The sequence below is a fragment of the Taeniopygia guttata genome, chromosome 9 (genome assembly GCF_048771995.1).
Source record: "Taeniopygia guttata chromosome 9, bTaeGut7.mat, whole genome shotgun sequence".
Lineage (NCBI taxonomy): Eukaryota > Metazoa > Chordata > Aves > Passeriformes > Estrildidae > Taeniopygia > Taeniopygia guttata.
This window is the reverse complement of record NC_133034.1, coordinates 25,535,088-25,555,416: the sequence shown is the minus strand read 5'-3', so window position 1 is coordinate 25,555,416 and position 20,329 is coordinate 25,535,088. Positions and strand designations below refer to the sequence as shown.

At 56.3% G+C, this 20,329-nt stretch overlaps 1 protein-coding gene across 1 annotated transcript; it reads left to right on the top strand.

The window, feature by feature from the left end:
• The first annotated feature begins 5,408 nt into the window (after window positions 1–5,408).
• On the top strand, window positions 5,409–8,152 carry P2RY1 (purinergic receptor P2Y1). Its single transcript, XM_030279955.4, has one exon. The coding sequence runs from the start codon at window positions 5,409–5,411 to the stop codon at window positions 6,498–6,500; it is 1,092 nt and encodes a 363-aa protein (XP_030135815.1). The 3' UTR covers window positions 6,501–8,152.
• Window positions 8,153–20,329: the final 12,177 nt, after the last annotated feature.

Here is a 20,329-nt window from a genome sequence, read left to right as displayed (position 1 = left end):
CCACAGCAGGCACCGGGGAGTCTCCAGGAGCACAGCACGATTCTGGCACCCCCTAAATTGTGGGGTGACGTTCCCAGGGACAGCAAGCCCAGGGCAGAGACACCACCAGAGCTGAGTCACAGAGCCACAGAGTCACTCAGGCTGGGGGAGCTCTCCCAGACCACCGAGTCCCCCAAGCTGCCAATGCCACCTTTGCTCGGGTTCTGCAGTGCCACACACGGGGCTTTGCAACCCCTCCAGGATGGGGACTGCACCAGTGCCCTGGCAGCTGTGCCAGGGCTGCACAACCCTTCGGGTGAAGAGATTTTCCCCTATCCAGGGTCCCCTGGCACAGCCCGGTTTTGCTTTCCCCTTGTCCTGCCCCGTTGTGCGGGAGCAGAGCCCGGCCCCGCCGGGCACGGTGCGGGGCGAGCTCCTTTCTCCGGTTCTCCTGCCCTGGGCACATCCCGCTGCCATCCTGCGGGTCCTATCTGCCACGGCCACGCGTAATTCCCCTTATCAGCTCTCCAGCTGCGCTTCCCGCTTTGTTTCCGAGGAAAGGCGAGCGGCGGCGGCCGGGGCTGCCCGGGGCACACGGGCTCCATTCTGCGCACAGAGCTCCTGTGCCCAGGGCACACGGGCTCCCCTGTGCACACAGAGCTCCTGGGCTGGGCACACGGGCTCCCTCCTGCACACAGAGCTCCTGGGCTGGGCTCCCTGTGGCTGCTGCAGAGCTGCCCACCAGAAATCTGCCCTTCACAAGGGCAAAAGGGAATATTGTGCTGTAAAGGGAATACTGTAAAGTATTTTATACTCTGCGGGCAGAAGTATTTTAAAATGAAATAAATTGTATTTTGGGCTCCCCGTGGAAAGCCTGCAGGGTGTATAAATGAGCGCTGGGAAGAGATGCTGTTTTCTGTGGCACATGAAGAAGGAATAAAATAATCTTCAGGGACTGAAGAAGGAAAACAATGTGGTAAATTGATGTTTGACCTAAAGAGTTTCCTAAGGTGAAAGCAAACTAAGCTCTCCGGAAGCCAATAGGTAGGTCACAAGGCAACTGAGGTAAAGTGTGAAATAGGAATTTTTGCAGCAGGTAAGGTGTCCTGTGGTGGGGAGTTGAGAGCAGCTCAATCTCCAATCTCTGTGCTCGCCCTGTAATCTCTGTGCTCGCCCTGCAATCTCTGTGCTCGCCTGTCCTTTCCAGCAGCTCTCCTGAGTGAGATGCAGAGTGCCTTACACCCTCTTTGTCTGTGTAAATGCACATGTTTCCCCTCTCTATGGGCAGGTGCTGTGGTAACCATGTACAAGGGTCCTTTCCACCAGCTCTCAGCCTGGTCTGGCCCCTTGGCAGCAGCACACCCCAAGACAGGCATCTGAGTCTTCCTCACAACCAGCACCAACAGGTAGGAGCAGCTGGATCCAGGAGCAGCCTGTTCCCTTCACACTCCCCCACACCAAACAGCTCAGCACTAATTGGGCTGACTGGGAATTTCCACTTGTGCTCCAGCACACTTTGGTTCCTCGTTAGGGATAGATCATCCGTTTGGGTTAAATCGGCTGCTAACGGAACAAAACATTCAGTTTAATGGAAATCAGTGGTATAAAATCCCAGATTTTGCAGAAAATGCATTAAGAGGCAGAGCTGGAAGGAATTCAGCTCCAGCTCTACCAGACAGAAACCAAGTCAGCTCCAGGCATATGCTGGAGCGATGGAGGAAAGGTGCTAATGCAACATGCTTCATGTTGTGCTCCAAAATAAGAACAGCTCGGCGTGGCAAGCAGCAAAGCACTCGTTTGCTGGCTGTGGAAGAAGGCATGGAACAGAGTGGCTGAGAAAAAATCTGCCTCGTTCTTTACTCATGCGTTTGGACCTTTTGCAGCTGAAGCAGTGCAGCCGGAATGTGCAGAGTGTTGTAGCCAGGATGTGAGCTCTGCACTCCCAGGGCCAGCAGGCTCAGAAGGGCCGGGCTGAGGTGCAGGCTGCCCCTGAGGGCAGGGATGAGCTGCCTGGACAGCACAGGCTGCTCGGCACAGGGATGTCCCATGGACCCTGCCGGGCAGGAGGCAGCTGGGTGCCTGTAATCCCTGTCAGCCCTGTCACAACCAGTCTGTGTTCAGTGGCCCTCCCTTCCCAAGAGCCATTGAAAAATGAGATGACACTCAGAAAAAAGTTACAGGGATGAGTCAGGGATCTTGGAAGATCCTGCCCTGGCAGCGAAGACTAAATAAATTGTGGTCTCAGACCAGATCATAAATCTGAGTTTGGAGCATGTAGCAACAGATCAAGAGTACTGCAGAATGGGAAGGATGGATCCAATACTGAGCACTTCTGCCTTCAGGTGTTTGCACTTCTGTATCCATCCTTCAGCACACACTGGTGCCCCAGGAATGTCCCACCAGTCCAGCTGTCACCTCTCCATGCAGCCACAGATTCCCCAGAGTGTCTCTCTGTCATGTCAGCATTTCCCCTGAGGTCAGTGTGACCCGCAGGTGCCTGGGCAAGGGCAGCACACACAGAACATCCTCTGGGCAGAGCATCATCCTCCGGGCAGAGCATCGTCCTCCAGGCAGGGCACATCCCTGGGCAGGGCACATCCCCGGGCAGAGCACATCCCCGGGCAGAGCACATCCCTGGGCAGAGCATCATCCCTGGGCAGGGCACATCCCTGGATAAAGCACACCCCCGGGCAGGGTACACCCCTGGCACATCACCCTCCAGCTGCCCAGGGCCCGCTCCCCTGCCCGGCCTTGCCTGCCCCTCAGCCTGGCTCTGGCAGCAGCACAGAGCCCAGGAACGCCTCCTGCCTCACAGCTATGTGCTCCCGGAATTGCTGCTCCGACCTTTTGCCTTTCCAGTCTGGATTTGCAGCGCTGCTCAGGTAACCGAGGGAAGCAGGCCTGAGTTCACAGCGTGCATTTACTGATGCTATCGGCACGGCTTCGGCATGACTCAGAATTTGCTCAAGACAGGAAACTCAAGGAAGCTGCTACGAGAAGCTGCAGTGAGCAGTGGCTCTGAGAAGTCACTAGTGAAACGGCTCTTACGAAGGGATAGAGAAACTAAAAGGCTTCTCCTCTACTAATAGCATCGGTTTGCATATTTTATACCTTTTTTACACAACAATCCAAGTACTTCATTAAAATAAATTCTGCTTTAAATCATACAGCTGATCCTCAGAGGAGCAAGATGGCTTTTCCCTAAGCTGGCGTGGTAGGCTTGGTATCATTGAACTACATTTGCCATGTGTCTGGCTCGTGGGTTGGTGTTTGCTTTGGGAAAATGAAGAGTCAGGATTCGTTTTTCCAGTGCTCTCAAATCCTAGAGGGCACCACAGAACAGCTCTGCAAACCGGGCTCGCTGTACCACATGGATTTCATAGGTGTTACACTTCTTGTCTCCTTTTTTGCTTTCCTTTCTCTTTACATTCATTTGGTATTAAAATTTAAAAGAATCTTAAAATACTGAATAAGCAGTTGTTAGTGGATAAATATAGAAGGGAAAAAAACCCCTAACATAAAAGAAGGAAAGGTATTGTATTTACAAAACTGAAGCTGTTGCTTTGACGCTGTAGCTTAAGTTGCCCCAAAAGTGAAGCCAGGCCGGTGACTCCATCTGCAGCCACTTGCATATTCCCACAGGGGTACAATATGCAGCTGATTTCCCAATTAAGCTTTTCCAGCAAAGAAGTTTTATAATTTAAACAGACTCAAAAGTTTGAGGAATGAATACATATTCATGAAGGACTAATAACACTCTGTCTAGAACACAGCTTTGAGCTGAGAGCAGCTCTGACTGGCTCATGTCTCACCCACCACACACAGCGAAAATGGGAACGAGGAAGAAATGGCTGAAACCAGCAGATTGTGTTTTGCCAAGACAATAAATAATAACCATATTCTGACTCGAGTGCCAAATGTATAGCGCTTAATTAGAGGTCAGTAGAGCATATTTCTGCTCAGCTGTTCCATTTACAGCAATTAGCATGTTCGTGTCACTTAAACTGGGCTGCAGAGCAGATTTCAAAGGGTTGAGTGAAGGCAGAATCAGGGAAGGGCTGTTCCACCTCTGGCAGCAGCTCGGGAGCAGCGCCCTTGGCACCCACCCGGTGGCAAAGCCGTGCGACAGAGAGGTCTCAGCCTCGGTGCAGCAGCGCCCTGCGGCATCCCTCTGGGGGCTGAGGGGACCCTGGCCCATCCCCGTGCGGGCTGAGGGGACCCTGGCCCATCCCCGTGCGGGCTGAGGGGACCCTGGCCCATCCCCGTGCGGGCAGAGGGGACCCTGGCCCATCCCCGTGCGGGCTGAGGGGACCCGGGCCCATCCCCGTGCGGGCTGAGGGGACCCGGGCCCATCCCCGTGCGGGCTGAGGGGTCCGTGCCTCCGCCGGCGCTGCCGTCCCGCCCGCCCGGGCGGTGACACCGTCCCACGGCACCGGCCGCGCCCGGGCTCCGCGCCCTCCGCACCGCGCGGGCTCCGCCGCCGCCTCCTCCGGGGCGCGGCTGCCCTCCGAGCGGGCTCGGTGCGCCGGGCGGCGCGGGGCGGGGGCAGCGCCGGTCCCGTCCCGTGCCCGCGGCGCGGCCCCGGTGCGGCGGGCGCGGCAGCACCGCCCGAGCGGGGGCGGGCGGGGGGCGGGAGCGGCGGGGCCGCGCCGCGCCTCGTCCCGCCCGGCTCAGTCCGGCGGGGCCGGCGCCGTGCCCGCCGAGCGGCCGCGCTCCGCGGCGCTGCCGCCGTCCCGGGCCCGTCCGCCGCCCCCGGCCCTGCCCGGCCATGGGCGCCGGGGCAGCCGCGGCCGGGGCGCCGCCCCCCGCGGGCGGGCGCTGCCGGCGGCGCGGAGCGGCGAGCGCGGGCTGACACCACCGCGACGACGACGACGACGACGAGGAGGAGGAGGAGGAGGAGGCAGGTGGGGCGGCCCCGGCGCTCCTGCAGCCGGGCTGGGGCGCGGCGGGGCCGGGGCGGAGGTGACCGGGCGGGCGGAGGCGAGCGGGCGGCAGCGCGGGGGCGGCGGCGATCGCCGAGGGGCGCGGGTGGATTGGCCGCTCCCGTTCACTCGGCCCCGCTCCCGTTCGGCCCCGCTCCCGTTCGGCCCCGCTCCCGTTCCGCCCCGCTCGGTCCCGCTCCCGTTCGGCCCCGCTCCCGTTCGGCCCCGCTCCCTGCCCCCGCTCGGCCCCGCCGCCGCCCTGTCCCGGTCCCCGCTCCGGCCCGGCCAGCACGCGGTGGCGGTGGCGGCGGCGTGCGCGGCTCCCGGAGCGGGGCGGGGAGCGGAGCGGGGCCCGGCACCGCCGCTTGGCAACCTCCGAGGAAAAGCAGGGCAGGGCTCACCTTCCAGCTAGGTCTCCTTTGCTCTCTTCTTTTTTCAGATGCGTTTCTGTGCCTGTAGAGACTTCGTTGCTTCGCCTCGGCCCTATGTGACTCTGGGGGAAGGATCATGACCGAAGTCCTTCTCTCTGCTGCTCTGAACGGAACTGAACCCAACCTGTTATCCAGCAGCGCCTGGTCTGCGGGAAACGTCACCACCAAGTGCTCCCTGACCAAAACCGGCTTCCAGTTCTATTACCTGCCCACCGTCTATATTCTGGTCTTCATCACTGGCTTTTTGGGCAACAGCGTGGCTATCTGGATGTTTGTCTTCCACATGAGGCCTTGGAGCGGCATCTCGGTTTACATGTTCAACTTGGCTCTAGCCGATTTCTTGTATGTTTTGACTCTGCCCGCCCTCATCTTTTACTACTTCAACAAAACAGACTGGATCTTCGGAGATGTCATGTGCAAGCTGCAGAGGTTCATCTTCCACGTGAACCTGTACGGCAGTATCCTGTTTCTGACGTGCATAAGCGTGCACAGGTACACGGGAGTGGTGCACCCCCTGAAGTCGCTGGGGAGGCTGAAGAAGAAGAACGCGGTGTACATCAGCAGCCTGGTCTGGGTCCTCGTGGTGGCCGCGATTTCTCCCATTCTCTTCTACTCGGGAACCGGGATAAGGAAAAATAAAACCACAACGTGCTACGACACAACGGCCGATGATTACCTGAGAAGTTACTTCATTTACAGCATGTGCACCACCGTGCTGATGTTCTGCATCCCCTTCATAGTGATTCTTGGTTGCTATGGGCTCATCGTGAAAGCTTTGATTTACAAGGATTTGGACAATACTCCTCTCAGGAGAAAATCCATTTACCTGGTCATTATTGTGTTGACGGTCTTTGCAGTGTCTTACCTTCCCTTCCACGTGATGAAGACCTTAAATCTAAGGGCCAGGGTGGATTTTCAAACCCCAGATATGTGTGCCTTCAACGATAAGGTTTATGCCACTTACCAAGTGACGAGGGGCCTGGCCAGCCTCAACAGCTGCGTTGACCCCATCCTTTACTTCCTGGCAGGTGACACCTTCCGAAGGCGCCTTTCCAGGGCCACCAGGAAATCATCCAGAAGGAGCGAGCACAATGTGCAGTCCAAAAGCGAGGACATGACTCTCAATATTTTATCAGAGTATAAACAGAACGGAGATACCAGTTTGTGAACGAATGCAGAAGATTTGGGAATGGTTCGAAAAAATCCTCCGCTTTGAGGCAGTAGGAGACTATAGGGCTTACAAGTGTGTGAGGGAAATCTACCAGTCTCAATTTCTTTTTTAGATAAAGCCTCATTTTCTGGTCTTAGGAAAAGCTTAACTAAGTCAGTGGAAGAATTTTAATAGCAAATAATGTGTCAAAATTCAGCTTTCCTTCAGTAGTTTCATTTATTTCTGACTTCTGTCAGATAAAGTAAAATGAAGTAAATTCCCTAAAGGAGGAGAGCAATCCAAGTGCATCTGGTTTAATGACTTAGTCTCCCACGTTTGAAAATGTTCTCAGTCAGCCTGTCTTTAAAAATAGGAAATAAAAATAAGAGCAGTATCTTGTCTTCTGAGGCTCAGTCATAGACCAGGCTTTCTGCTCACTCGCTGTTGTACGCAAGGATTTAAATCAAAGTCATGATGCAGTTGCCATTTTCAGTTTTATTTTTTTCATCTACTTCTAGTGCTGATAATTCCTTGATAGTTTGGTGGCATTTATGGTTCAGTCCTCTTTCAGTGCCGGTGTTTTACTCCAGGTAGGCTTTACTGGTGTGTGCATGGTCGTGCTTTGGGATTGCGATGGTTGTTCGTGGCAGAGCTGGCCCCGGACACGGCCCCGGCCGTGGGGAGCGGGGCTGGGCCGTGCGGGGTCACGGCTCCCGGGGCCGTGCCCGGTGTCCGGTGGCCGTGCCCGGGGCGCGGTGCCAGCCGCGGGGCCGGGCCCAGCGTGGCCTGGCTGGCCGGGGAGCGCTGGCACCGCGTGGAACCCGAGATGGGTGTGCTGGGAACAGCTGAGCCTTGAGGCCCTGAGCTGCTCCACGTGCCTGCCTCGGCTGCCAGAGAGGTTCTGCTCCTGCAGAACGTGACACGGGTCGTGTCCCAACAACAGTGACTACTAAAATGGATAATATAAATGGATTCTATATATATATATTATATATATAACAATAATTGGGGGGAATTCATTTTTTTTGTACTTTGACAAACAAATTACTGTATTAACAAGATGTTGCAATATACTACAGACTAAATCTGGCCCTTTACTATAGATCTTCTCCAAATGTGGAGTAGTTCATCCAAAATTAGCCAGACTGCAACATTGTGTAACACAAGAGCTAGTGATCAGGCACAGATGAAATTCTACATGGGCAGTCTCACTTATTTCTCATGTTTTTAATAAATGTATTTGAAAATATTTTGTGCTAAAAGCAGTATAAAAGCATGCTCTGAATAATGAATTTAGTGTACAAAATTAAGTGCGATGTAATCCTAAGGGTGATTTTTAACACATCTTTGTTCCTCTGGTCTGCATCATAAGAGTAAAATATTTATATTTTACTTACCAATTCCAGTGATTGGTTACAAATGAGAGTAGCTGTAGTTATTTTTTGACGACATTGTTAAGCAGCTTCTGTTTGTATGTACGGCTTCCCCTGCAGAGTCCCTATTTATTGAACTTATTTATTAGGATGCTAAATGTAAAGTTTGTAAAGTGTGGTTCTCTGTGGTCATATTCAGAATTGGGCATTAATGGAAAATTGAAGAGCATGTTTCAATCAGTGTAATACCGTGTCTTCTAACAGCACACCTTTATAATAAACTCAATTCCACCCTGACTATTCACTGCTGATATGTAACCTGGTGATAAATTAAACTACTGATTTATAGCCTAGAGGTAAATGAAGCTCCAGCTTAGGAAGCCTCTTAAAGCAACGTGGAGAGCTCATTTAGCCCTATGAAAAATGTAGAAGTAGTGAAGAAATCTCAAGCAAGGGTCAATTGCTAATTAATCCTGACTGACAAAGCCTGTGGAACAGCACCGACTATTTATATACCACAGAAAGAGCCCGATTCACAATAAATGACTTCTCCTATTATGTGATTATTTGAGGCTTCATTCAGCTGAGGCACGTCTTGTTTGGAATGGCAGATGAGTTACACGGAGAGGGAGCATAAAAATAGGATATTCTTTGAATCTGCTTCTCTGTGTTGAAAAAACCTTGTTCTTTTCTGAACGTTTGTGGTCAATTGGTTGCATTCAGTTAGGAAATGAAATGTTCCACTAATTCACGTTCGAGCGGAGGTGCCCGTGCAGAGCAGCCCCAGCAGAGCGCAGCCCCAGGCCGGGCTCAGCACAGCCCCAGGCCGGGCTCAGAGCAGCCCCAGGCCGGGCTCAGCACAGCCCCAGGCCGGGCTCAGCACAGCCCCAGGCCGGGCTCAGCACAGCCCCAGGCCGGGCTCAGCACAGCCCCAGGCCGGGCTCAGCACAGCCCCAGGCCGGGCTCAGCACAGCCCCAGGCCGGGCTCAGGGCGGCCCCAGGCCGGGCTCAGCACAGCCCCAGGCCGGGCTCGGAACAGCCCCAGGCCGGGCTCAGCGGGACCCCAGGCCGGGCTCAGCACAGCCCCAGGCCGGGCTCAGGGCAGCCCCAGGCCGGGCTCAGAGCAGCCCCAGGCCGGGCTCAGAGCAGCCCCAGGCCGGGCTCAGCACAGCCCCAGGCCGGGCTCAGCACAGCCCCAGGCCGGGCTCGGCACAGCCCCAGGCCGGGCTCAGCGCAGCCCCCGCGGTGTGTGCGCCGTGGGCTGTGCCGGCTCCGAGGGGACAGAGCTGGGGACAGCGCTGGGGACAGAGGGACAGAGCCGGGGACAGCGCTGGGGACAGAGGGACAGCACTGGGGACAGAGGGACAGCGGGACAGAGCTAGGGACAGAGCTGGGGACAGCGGGACAGAGCTGGGGACAGCGGGACAGAGCTGGGGACAGAGGGACAGCGGGACAGAGCTAGGGACAGAGCTGGGGACAGCGGGACAGAGCCGGGGACAGCGCTGGGGACAGAACCGGGGGACACCTCCGGGGGACAGAGCCGGTCCAGCCAGGCCAGGAGAGCCGCGCTGGCGAGCGGGACCTTGCGGCTGGCCCCGAGCCCAGAGCTGCCCGAGCTCCCCGCGGGGCTCGCTGGGCGCTGGGCCGCCGGAAGGAGCGGTGCAGGAGCCGGCCGGTGCCGCGGGGCCGGGCTGGGCACGGCTCGGCACGGCTCGGCACGGCGGTCCCGGCCCTGGCAGCTTCCCCAGCCCCGCTCGCCACGCGTCGCGCCCCGCGGCTCCGGTGGCACCTCGCTCGGTGACCCTGCGGCGCTCCCGGCTGTCTCAGCCAGCGCTGGGGCTGCTCCTGAGCCTCGCAGCTCCCGCAGGGCTCCCGCAGGGCTCCCACAGGGCTCCCGCTGGCTTTGGCAGCCTCGCTGCACTTGGCACGGGGCACTGGGAGCCTTCGCAAAATCCCACCGGGTTCCTGTCTGCTCCCTCACCTCCTCCTTACCTGGAGCACGCCAGAGCCATGGGCTGGTGTCCCACCTGAGACAGCCAGGGACTGGGTGTCCCACCTGAGACAGCCATGGGCTGGTGTCCCACCTGAGACAGCCATGGGCTGGTGTCCCACCTGAGACAGCCATGGGCTGGTGTCCCACCTGAGACAGCCAGGGACTGGTGTCCCACCTGAGACAGCCAGGGACTGGGCACCCAGCAGGTCCACAGGCAGGGTAGGGACCAGAGCTCCCAGGGAGCTGCCAACGCCTGACCCCAAACTGGGCCTTTCTGGGATGTATTTATGGGAGGCAATCAGCCCACCAGCACCAGGGGCCCAGTGATCCCTGTGATTATCCACCAGCCTCAGGGCTGGGTGCACTTGAGGAGGCCTTTCCCTGAGCCACTCACCTGGAATTTCTAATCCATCCAATATGTGAGGAGAATGCAACTGCAGCCCCGGCCATTGGGCTGGTAATTAATAATCACTGGCAACGATGGGTAGTGATTATTAGGGACAAGATCCAGCTCATTATCTCTCTACTCTGACCACTAGAAGTTCCACCTTCCCTCATGCTGTGCAGTCTTTGACTAGGAAATGAGATTAAACCTGTTCTGATTTTGTGGTCATGCTTGTAACCTGCTTGCCCCCTGGGCATGCTTGGGAATCTTCTAACTACAAATCATTCTCTTAAGACACCACAAAGTTTGAAGTAAACAGTTATTTAGAGCTTAACACTTGCCAGATCCACGCTAATACCAATTCTCATCCATGAGCCGTATTTACTTCCTGCAGTTCATGGGTTAATGTTCTTTCCTCTTCATGCCCAGTAACTCTTCCATATCTTTAACACAATTTGAAGTCAGCATGGAACCCACAGGTGGGCTGCTGTGAGTCTGTACACTTGCTGTCACTCTGTACATTTACGGTCAGTCTGTACACTTGCAGTCAGTCTGTCCATTTGCTGTCAGTCTGTACATTTGCTGTCAGTCTGTACATTTGCTGTCAGTCTGTACACTTGCTGTCAGTCTGTACATTTGCACATTTGAGCCGGTTGGTGTAACACAGAATGAAGGAGCTCCTGAGCAGGGTCGGAGCAGCAGCTGGCCCTGCCTTGGCAGCCGGGTGCCCTGGTGTGCTGTGAGCCCGGTGCCAGGGCCTGGGGAGCTGCAGGGCTGCTCTGGGGGCTGCCAGCCCCGTGCCAGGGCTGTGGAGCATCCTCTGCTCTGCACCCCAGGGCCACGCTGGGCTCTGGCCCCCAGCGATGCCCCAAGCCCAGCCCTGGCTGTGGGACCCCAGCAGGGCACGGGAACCTTCCCTGGCCTGGCCCCCCTCCTCTTGTGGGTGAGGAGAGACATGGGGCACCCCTGGGCGTGTCTGCAGCCCGACTGCACATGGCACAAATGCTCCGAGGGCACAGGACTTATTGCTGGGCATGTGGCTGTGAATTACCGTGTGTTCCAAGGGCAGATGTGAAAATGCTTATTTTTCTGGTGTGCTGTGATTTTAATATTGTTAAGTTCAATTTTTTTGTAAACACTACTGAAACCTGAGTGCAACATCTGCAGGGACAGTGCTACCTTTTATTTACGCTCAGATTATGTAGCTGCTTTAATTAAAGAGTAAAAAATCCTCTTATTTGTCTATAATTTTAATTAACAAAAATATATTTGGGTTTGAAGTTGCAACTATTTTTAGTGGCAGCAAAAGTGCGGCCCCAGCGTTGCTGGTGCTGCCCCACTGCACCAAGCAACTCGTGTTGGAGCCGCCCCAGTAGCATTACGAAACACTCCTTCTGCCTTTTGTGTTGTTAATTCGTGCTTCCAGGAGATTCTTCCGGCAGTGATATGTCTTTAAAAATAGGTAATAAAGGGCTTGCAAAATATATGTAGCAATTTAAAACCTTGAGAGGAAGCAGGCACCAAATGAGAATCAAAATAAGTGAATGATGAGTGATGCTTAGCCTTCAAAGACAAAGGAGGCATGTGGAGGTGTGGTGGCAGAGCAAGGGGGAATGGCTTTAGGCTGAGGGAAGGTACATGGAGATCAGGTGTGAGAAGAAATCCTTCCCTGGGAGGGTGGGCAGCCCTGGCAGAGGTGCCCAGCGCAGCTGGGGCTGCCCCCAGATCCCTGGCAGTGCCCAGGGCCAGGCTGGGCACTGGGGCAGCGGGAGGTGTCCCTGCCATGGCAGGGGTGGCACTGGGTGGGATTTGGGGTCTGTTCCAGCCCGAGCCATTCCATGACTGTGATGTTTGGGGTCAGCGTGCCCGCAGGAGGCACCAACAAGGGTGACACCCGTGCAGTTCCAGAGGCAGCAGGCTGGCTTGCTGCCCCATTCCCACCCTCTCCCATTCCCAGAGTTCAGCCAGAGATAAACCTGCCCCCAGCCCCTCTCCCCTGCAGAGAGAGTGAAATGTGTCCTGCAGAAAGTGCCTTTTCCCCCTGGCAATGGCTGTGCCTCGCTTTCCCTGCAGGATGAGGGGCTGTTCCTTCCCAAGCAGCTTAACGTTCCAAACCCCCTGAAGCCTGGAGCCCCTCTGTTAGCCGTGCCCTCCCTGCCATGGGGTATTTCAGGTTTATGTTGGGCTCTGTTTCCATGCCATTGTCTCGTCTGGCTGCCTGCAGCTGCCCCAGCTTCACACCAAGAGCAGTTTCCTTCTGTTCCCTCCTCATCCCGTGGGATGGCTGAGGGTATGTTCTGGTACTTCACTGATTTCACCTGATTTAAGATTTACATACCTTTCTCTTCATTTTCTTCCTCTTCATTTATCTTTGCCCTTCATGCAAATGGTTCAGATACCCATTAAAATTATTCCAGTAAAATTGTATTTTCTTACCAGTAAATGAATTCCATCTCCAACAAATCATGCTGTTCCACGCCTTTCCAAAATTTCCTTTCCATTCCAAAACCCGCTGAGGCCCGAAGGCCTCGTCTTCCCCAGCACATAAACCTTCAAATGCTCCGAGCCAGGGCCCTGCTCTGGCTGGTTGTGTTTGACACGAGCAGACTCAGGCAGTGTGTGAACACCAGATTTAATATCTGAGCTGGCTGTGCATTCATCTCTGGTTCCACAAAATCATGGAATAATTTATATCGGAAAAGGCCTCCAAGACCATCGAGCCCAATGACAAAGGTTTCCTTTAGCCCTGGCCCAGGTGGGCAAAGGCAGTTTGTGACCCTGGCCGAGGTGAGGCAGCGCACAGACCTGGGAGATATTTGTTTCTAAACTCTAATTTACAGCGTTTGGAAAGCAAAGCCCAGCCTGTGGCAAGAAGCAGTGGGTGGAAGAGGTAAATAATTAAATAATTGGGGTTTTCAGAGAGTGCAGCTCAGGTTTCTGCTGGCAGCACTGGGAGCTGCCGGGAATGGTGCTGGGATGGAGCCGAGCTGGGGCAGGGCTGGAGCTGGGCAGGGCCCAGAGAGCACTGGGGACACGTCCTGAGGGGTTACCCAGCCTCTGGGGGCTCTCCAAACCATCACAGGCTGTGGGGTTACCCAAACCATCACATCCTGAGGGGTTACCCAGCCTCTGGGGGCTCTCCAAACCATCATAGGCTGTGGGGTTACCTAACCTCTGGGGGTTACCCAAACCATCACATCCTGAGGGGTTTCCCAAACCTCTGGGGGTTCCCCAAACCATCACAGAGCACCCAGGGCTGCTCAGTTCCGTGGCAGCTGGCTGTGGGGTGGCTGTGGGTGTCACCAGCAGCAGCAGTGCGTGTGTGGGGTACCGAGAGGACAGTGAGGTGCTGGCTGTGTTCATGTCCCTGGGGCACACGGCCCCACACTGTGCTCTCTGGGGGTGACCCATGTCCTGCAGCCCCAGGGCAAGCTGGAGACCCCAAAGGAGAGCCGGGCAGAGCCTCCCAGCAGGAAACCCATTCCCAGGCTCCCGAGGGACTGCTGCTGCCCGTGGATGCCCCTTGCATCCCTGAGTGATGATCAGAAAATCTGCTCATTTAAAGTGCTGGAAACACTTACCCTTCCTGGCATTCCCCTACAGCCAAGGAACAGCAGAGCTGTTTATGTTAATAATTCACAGAAGACTTCTCCCTTCGGTTTATGGCTGCTCCACGCAGCAGCACCAGGATCTGCCCCACACCCTCCTCCCTGAGCTGGGGCAGTGAGCTGGGGCAGACTGAAATCCATCAAACTGCTGCTCCCAGGGCCTTCCCCGCAGGCTGAGAGCCTCTCTCCAGCTCAATTCTTAACCAAAGCCAGCCCTAACTTCTCTGAGGAGGCTGCTGTAAGCCTGGCACGGGTTTCTCAGGAGGCTGTGGCTGCCCCTGCCCTGGAAGTGCTCACGGCCAGGCTGGGTAGGGTGGGTGGCAGGGCTGTGCCCCGTGCTGTGCTGGCATTCGGGCATGTACTGGCAGAGATTTCCTCGTGGCAGCCAGGCTGCTTGGTCACCAGTGCCCTTCCTTCCATGTGAATAATGGCCTTTTGTGGGGAACTGATTTTTATCCAAGACAGTGACTGAGAAGTGACCCAGCGTGGAGCCAGGGCTGGCTCAGTGCACTGGGACAGTGCCAGGGGCTGGGGCCGGGCAGAGGTGTGGGGGAGCTGTGCAGAGCACCCAGCCTTGGTACCACCAAACAGACCCCAGGGGCTGGCAGAGGAGGGGAATGGATGCTCCTGCATGCAGCCAAGCATCCCAAATGCACGTGCCAGAGGCCTGGGGCACAGCCCTGGCACCCAGGATGAGGATTTGCTTGCTTGGTCTCTCTGGGACCCAGGTGGGAGAAGCTCTTGGGGATTATAACACAGTTTTTATACAAATATTTTGTTATTGCTAATTTCAGAATTAAAGTGTACTTTTAAAACTCCACAGAAGTTAAATTCTTAGCAGACTATTGAGTTTTAATATCCTCAGTAACAACACCTGAGTAGCTCAGTTGTACATTGAAGATAATAAAGCTTTCCATGGTAGAGGGCAAATCATTTGTTTATTTGGTATTTCTGGCCCATCACTATCCCCATCCCTGCTGTGGGCTCTGTACAGGCCCCAGGACCCAGATGGGTGCAGCAGGACGGGTTTTTCCTCTCCCTGCTCCTCTTGGCTGCAGCTGGGCCAGTCCAAGAGGGAAAATGGCCTTGCAGGGTTTGCAGCGGTTCCAGCGCAGGAACAGCAGCGGGGCCAGAGGGAAGCAGGGCCTGGGTGCTGCCCGAGCTCCCTTGGCACTGCAGCTCTCCTCCTCCTCAGCAATGTGTCAGGACACGTTTGGCACAAATAAAAAGTTGTTGTTTAACATTCTTGTGTATTTGTGAGCGGTGGCAGTGATGCTTCCTGTAAAACAGAGCTGCGAGCGTGGCAAAGCTGTTTGATGTTACAGCCTTATTTAAACAGCATTTAGATAGTAAAAGCAGTCATTCCCCTCATCCCCACATACCAGCTACCCATTAAAATTCCTTCTCATGCTCCTGCACAAAGACTAATTTTGGCAGAAGGCTGACTTGCCCTAGATTTTTAAAAGACTACTTGTTTTAAAACAAAGTCCTTTGGGGAAGGGCGGGAGCTGGGAGGTTTGCTTCCTCCCCCTGCCCTCCCAGTCTCATCACCTCGAGCAGCCCCATCCCTTTGCCTCTGGTCACCCCTTCCCATCACCCCCCCTCGGTCACCTCCTGGCCTCGGAGGGTGCACTGCCCTCCTCTTCCTCCTCTTCCTCTTCCTCCTCCTCTCCCATGGAGGGCTCCTGGTCCCTCGGGGGGTGTGGAGGGGAGATTTGAGCTTAGAGCACAGAGCAGGAGGAGCCAAGGGAAGATTGAAAATCTGTCATTCACCTTGACACTGACACACTAAAAATAAAGTTAAACACTTTTAAAAACAAATTATGCCAATATTCAGATATTACTTGAGGGACTCTACTCAGAATAAAACTCTGGGTTTTCAAGCCATCTCTCACTACCATCAGAACAGCTTTACACCAAGATATTCCTTTGTTTCTGGCTTGTTTCTTCTCCTTCAGACTCTGGGCACAGTGTCACTCGATTGAGACAGCTGAGAACAGTGAAAAATCAGAAGAAACCTGTTCCACAGTGTCCTGGTTGTCAGGTGTCCTGGTGTCCCGTAGAACACAGGGCGAGCAGGTCCAGAGAGACCCACAGAGGCAAATCCACAGCCAAACCTTGCAGGGAGCAGATGGAGGAGCTGACTTGTCTCTTTGGCTGTGATTCAACAAAAATGTTTTCTACCCTTCCTTTTCTGCATGGGGATAAATCTGCAAAGGAAAACATTTCTGGGTGCTGCGTGCTGGCAGGGCTGGTGCCACAGCAGCGGGATCCAGCAGTGCCACAGCCCTGGGCACGTTCCTGCCTGCGTGCCCTGAAAGCTGCTCTGAAAGCTGCTCTGGCTCCGGGGTCAGCAGCAGCTGCTGAAGCTGAGAGGTTAAACAGCAGTGAGCCCCAGTGAGCCCCAGAGAGTCCCATTCCCAGGAAATGGGGGATTCAGCTGCCCTTACTGCTGAAGCTGAGAGGTTAAACACCAGTGAGCCCCAGTGAGCACCAGCGAGTCCCATTCCCAGGAAATGGGGGACAGCAGCTGCCCTTACTGCTGAAGCTGAGAGGTTAAACCAGAGAGTCCCAGCGAGTCCCATTCCCAGGACACGGGGGATTCAGCTGCCCTTACTGCATGTACTTAGGGAAGCAGAGCTGAAATTTTGGCTGGATTTAGCAGCCCTCTGTAGCTTGCCAGAGAGCTTGTCACCTTGATGGTGACATCAAGGAATGGCTCCACAGAGGGACGTTGCCTTTAGAAGCCCTGTGGGCTCCTGGGTGCCCTGCCCACAGCAGGGATGGAGCTGGGCAGCAGCAGCACTGCCTCAGCTGCAATTCAGCCCCTGTCCCACGCCGGGCTCAGCCGGGGACAAGGACAGGGCTGGGGCTGGGCTGGGGCAGGGCTGGGGCCGTGCCCAGGGCTGGGGCAGGGCTGGGGCTGGGGCCATGCCCGAGCCACCCACAGCTGCTGCCACCGCCACAGAGGCTCCAGCGTGGCCCCGAGCCCTCGCCACCAGCTCTGGCCACCGGCTGTGCTCACTAAAGCTCTCCTGTAAGTGATAGTGGGGTTATGACTCAGCCCTAAGTATAGGTACCTGCACCCGAAATAGAACCCAGCCCTGCAGCAGCTCGGCCCGCGGGGGCAGGTCAGCCAGGGGCATCTCCTAAACCACTGCAGCTCCTGCTGTGGCACAGGCTGGCACCGCAGCTGGCCCTGGCTTTCACCTGCTTTTGCCCTCAGACAGGACAGGATTCCAAAGTAAACCCTCTGATATTAATCCCCTCTATTGAATGTACAGACATAGAATTCAGTTGTTCCTTTTCTTGATCAATTCACACTGACCAGAGCTCATGAACAGGATCAACTTACACCACATCTAAAAATACACCATCAGCTACACACAGATGGATCTAAGGGGGGTGTGTGTGACTGTGTGTGTGCACATGTCCCTAACACTCCAAGGCTTACACAAATTCCTGATACTTTCCTGTAAAATCTGGCAGGCAGAAAACACAATGCCCTGGCAGTGCAGAAATAGGGCCTTTGTCCCTTGCTGTGAAGCCCCTGTACCCACAAGACTCAGGATCCAGAAGCATCAGTGAGTTCCCACTGGTGGGAAACCTCCAGAAGGAAAGAGGAGCCAGAGCCATTCTGCCCTGGTGTCCCCATCAGCACCCAGCACCAAGAGCTGAGGGGTTGCATTCTGGACTTTGCTTTGCCTCTTTGGCTGAATTGTTTAAAATAGCAAACAGAAGAATTTGCCTCTCAGACTAAGCTAAGCTGCAGTTAACCCATGACAGGATGTGCACAGCAGAGCTCAGGAGCACTCTGCAGGTTGGGAAATGCAGCCCAGCACTGGCCCTGCCTGCTCAGCTGCTCACACGCAGCCAGGCTGCAGAACGTGCTGCGGCTGACCTGTGCCAGCACAGACCCAGCTCTGCACAGACCCAGCTCTGCACAGACCCAGCTCTGCACAGACCCAGCTCTGCCAGACCCAGCTCTGCACAGACCCAGACCCAGCTCTGCCAGACCCAGCTCTGCACAGACCCAGCTCTGCACAGACCCAGACCCAGCTCTGCCAGACCCAGCTCTGCCAGACCCAGCTCTGCACAGACCCAGCTCTGCACAGACCTGCACAGACCCAGCTCTGCACTGACCCAGCTCTGCACAGACCCAGCTCTGCCAGACCCAGCTCTGCACAGACCCAGCTCTGCACAGACCCAGCTCTGTCAGACCCAGCTCTGCCAGACCCAGCTCTGCACAGACCCAGCTCTGTCAGACCCAGCTCTGCACAGACCCAGCTCTGTCAGACCCAGCTCTGCCAGACCCAGCTCTGCACAGACCCAGCTCTGTCAGACCCAGCTCTGCACAGACCCAGCTCTGCACAGACCCAGACCCAGCTCTGCCAGACCCAGCTCTGCACAGACCCAGCTCTGCACAGACCCAGACCCAGCTCTGCCTTCCCTGGGGCTGGGCAGGGCTGTGTGCCCCAGAGCCACCATGGGAACAGGGACACGCCAGCCTGGGGCTCTCCAGAGGCTCCTCCTGCTCTTCTTTCCCAGCCATTGTAAGAGTAGAAGCAGCCACATGGAGTCACTGAAAATGAGTCATGTTTCAGTGCCATCTAATTATTCGATACTGTACATGATATTTGTCAGCTCGTGCTCTGAACAGTTACTTTACATAACCCCTGGAGAGGTGTGTCAGGCTCCAGTGGTTTACAAGGTCTCTGCTTTGAATGGGATTAAAGTGTGGCACTCATTTTCATCGACTCCAAACCTGTAGAGCTGCTCTCATGAATCCAGTTGAAGGAGGTGCTTTTTTGGGCAGGTGGCAGTGACACCTCTGAGGGGGTTTGGCTCTCTGGCACTGCCATTTTCCTCTGCAGGATGCCCTGAGTCCCGCTGGGCACTCCCTGCCCGTAAGGGTCACCAAAGCCACCACAAGTGTTTCAGTTCCTCTGGTCACTGCTGTATCTGAGCCCTGGTGCCTTTAGGATCTGCTGCTCCCCCAGCTGCCCCCGGGCCCAGGGGATGGTGCCATCAGGACACAAGAGTGGCAAGGAATGGTGGGGGTACCCCAAAGCATGTGGGAGTGTGGAGCAGCAAAGCACTGAGTCAGAAGCACTAACTGCACCCACTGTCTGTGAAAGCCACTTAACTGCAACGGAAACTCTCCCTGACAAATCGAATGCACTTTTCTTGGTGCCAAGTGACCATTAAAGGAGCACGATCCAAAAACCACATTAGCCCATCCTGATGGGTGGGTGCCAGGGATGCCAAGAGGCCGCCAGCCCCAGCCCGGTGTGTGCGAGCTGTGGGTGGGGACAGGAGCTCGTGGTGGGCAGAGGAGCTCCGTCCTGTGGGAGCAGGGACCCTGCTCATGACCAGCACCCCGGGATGATGCCACAGGGCCGGAGGTGGCAGACAGCCCTGCCGCGGTCCCAAACCCCGGGCACCAGCACAGCCCGGACTCTCCTGCAAGAGCAGCCATGCTCGTGATGGCTCCTGGCGCTGCGCAGGTGACAGAAGCTTTGGGCAGAGCCCTCCAAGCCTCGGGAAAAGGAGAGCTGCGGTGCCCGGAGCAGGGGGACCCGCGGTGCCCAGAGCAGGGGGAGATGCCCTGCCCTGCCTGGAAGAGCTGCGCTGCCCAGAGCAGGGGGAGATGCCCTGCCCGGCCTTGGCACCCCTGGCTCCGGCAGCGAGGTGTGAGCTGGCGGCCTCCCCCTCCCCAGCACTCCCGGCTCCCAGCCTCCTGCCACAGCTCTTCCCAAGCCCTGCTGCTGTCACTGCTCCAGGGCTGTATTTGCCACTGCTCCCTCTCCGAATGGCCTGGGTTAAGGGATGTAAGGCTTCACAGATAGTTCACAGAGCTGGGTGAACTCCTCTGGTTCAGAAGTCCCAGCAGAGGTGGCAGGAGCTGGCACACCTGTGCCCACCCTGTCCTCCACGGCACCCGGCGCTGCCGCTCCCCTGGGCATGCAGCATGTCCCCAGCCAGGAGAAACCGGGATTTTCCTTCCTGGGCTTGCAGGAGCCAGAGCCCTGCGGGGCTGGAGCTGTGCTGGGCAGCCCTGAGAGAAGCTGCGCTGTCCGAGGCGCTCGGAGGGAGGCAGAAGGTGAGAGGTGCAGGGCAGAAGGTGAGAGGCACAGGGCAGAAGGTGCAGGACAGAAGGTGAGATGTGCAGGGCAGAAGGTGAGAGGTGCAGGGCAGGAGGTGAGAGGTGCAGGGCAGGAGGTGCAGGGCAGAAGGTGAGAGGTGCAGGGCAGAAGGTGAGAGGGGCAGGGCAGAACGTGTGGGGCAGAGACAGAAGGTTCGAGGCACAGGGCCGGAGGTGCAGGGCCGGAGGTGCAGGGCAGGTGTGGGGCAGAGGCAGAAGGTTCGAGGCGCAGGGCCGGAGGTGCAGGGCAGGGCTCCCTCTGCAGCTCCCAGCCACGCCGCTCGGAACCGCGGCAATCCCGCCGTGCCCGGGCACACAGAGCCGCCGGAACGCCGAACACCGC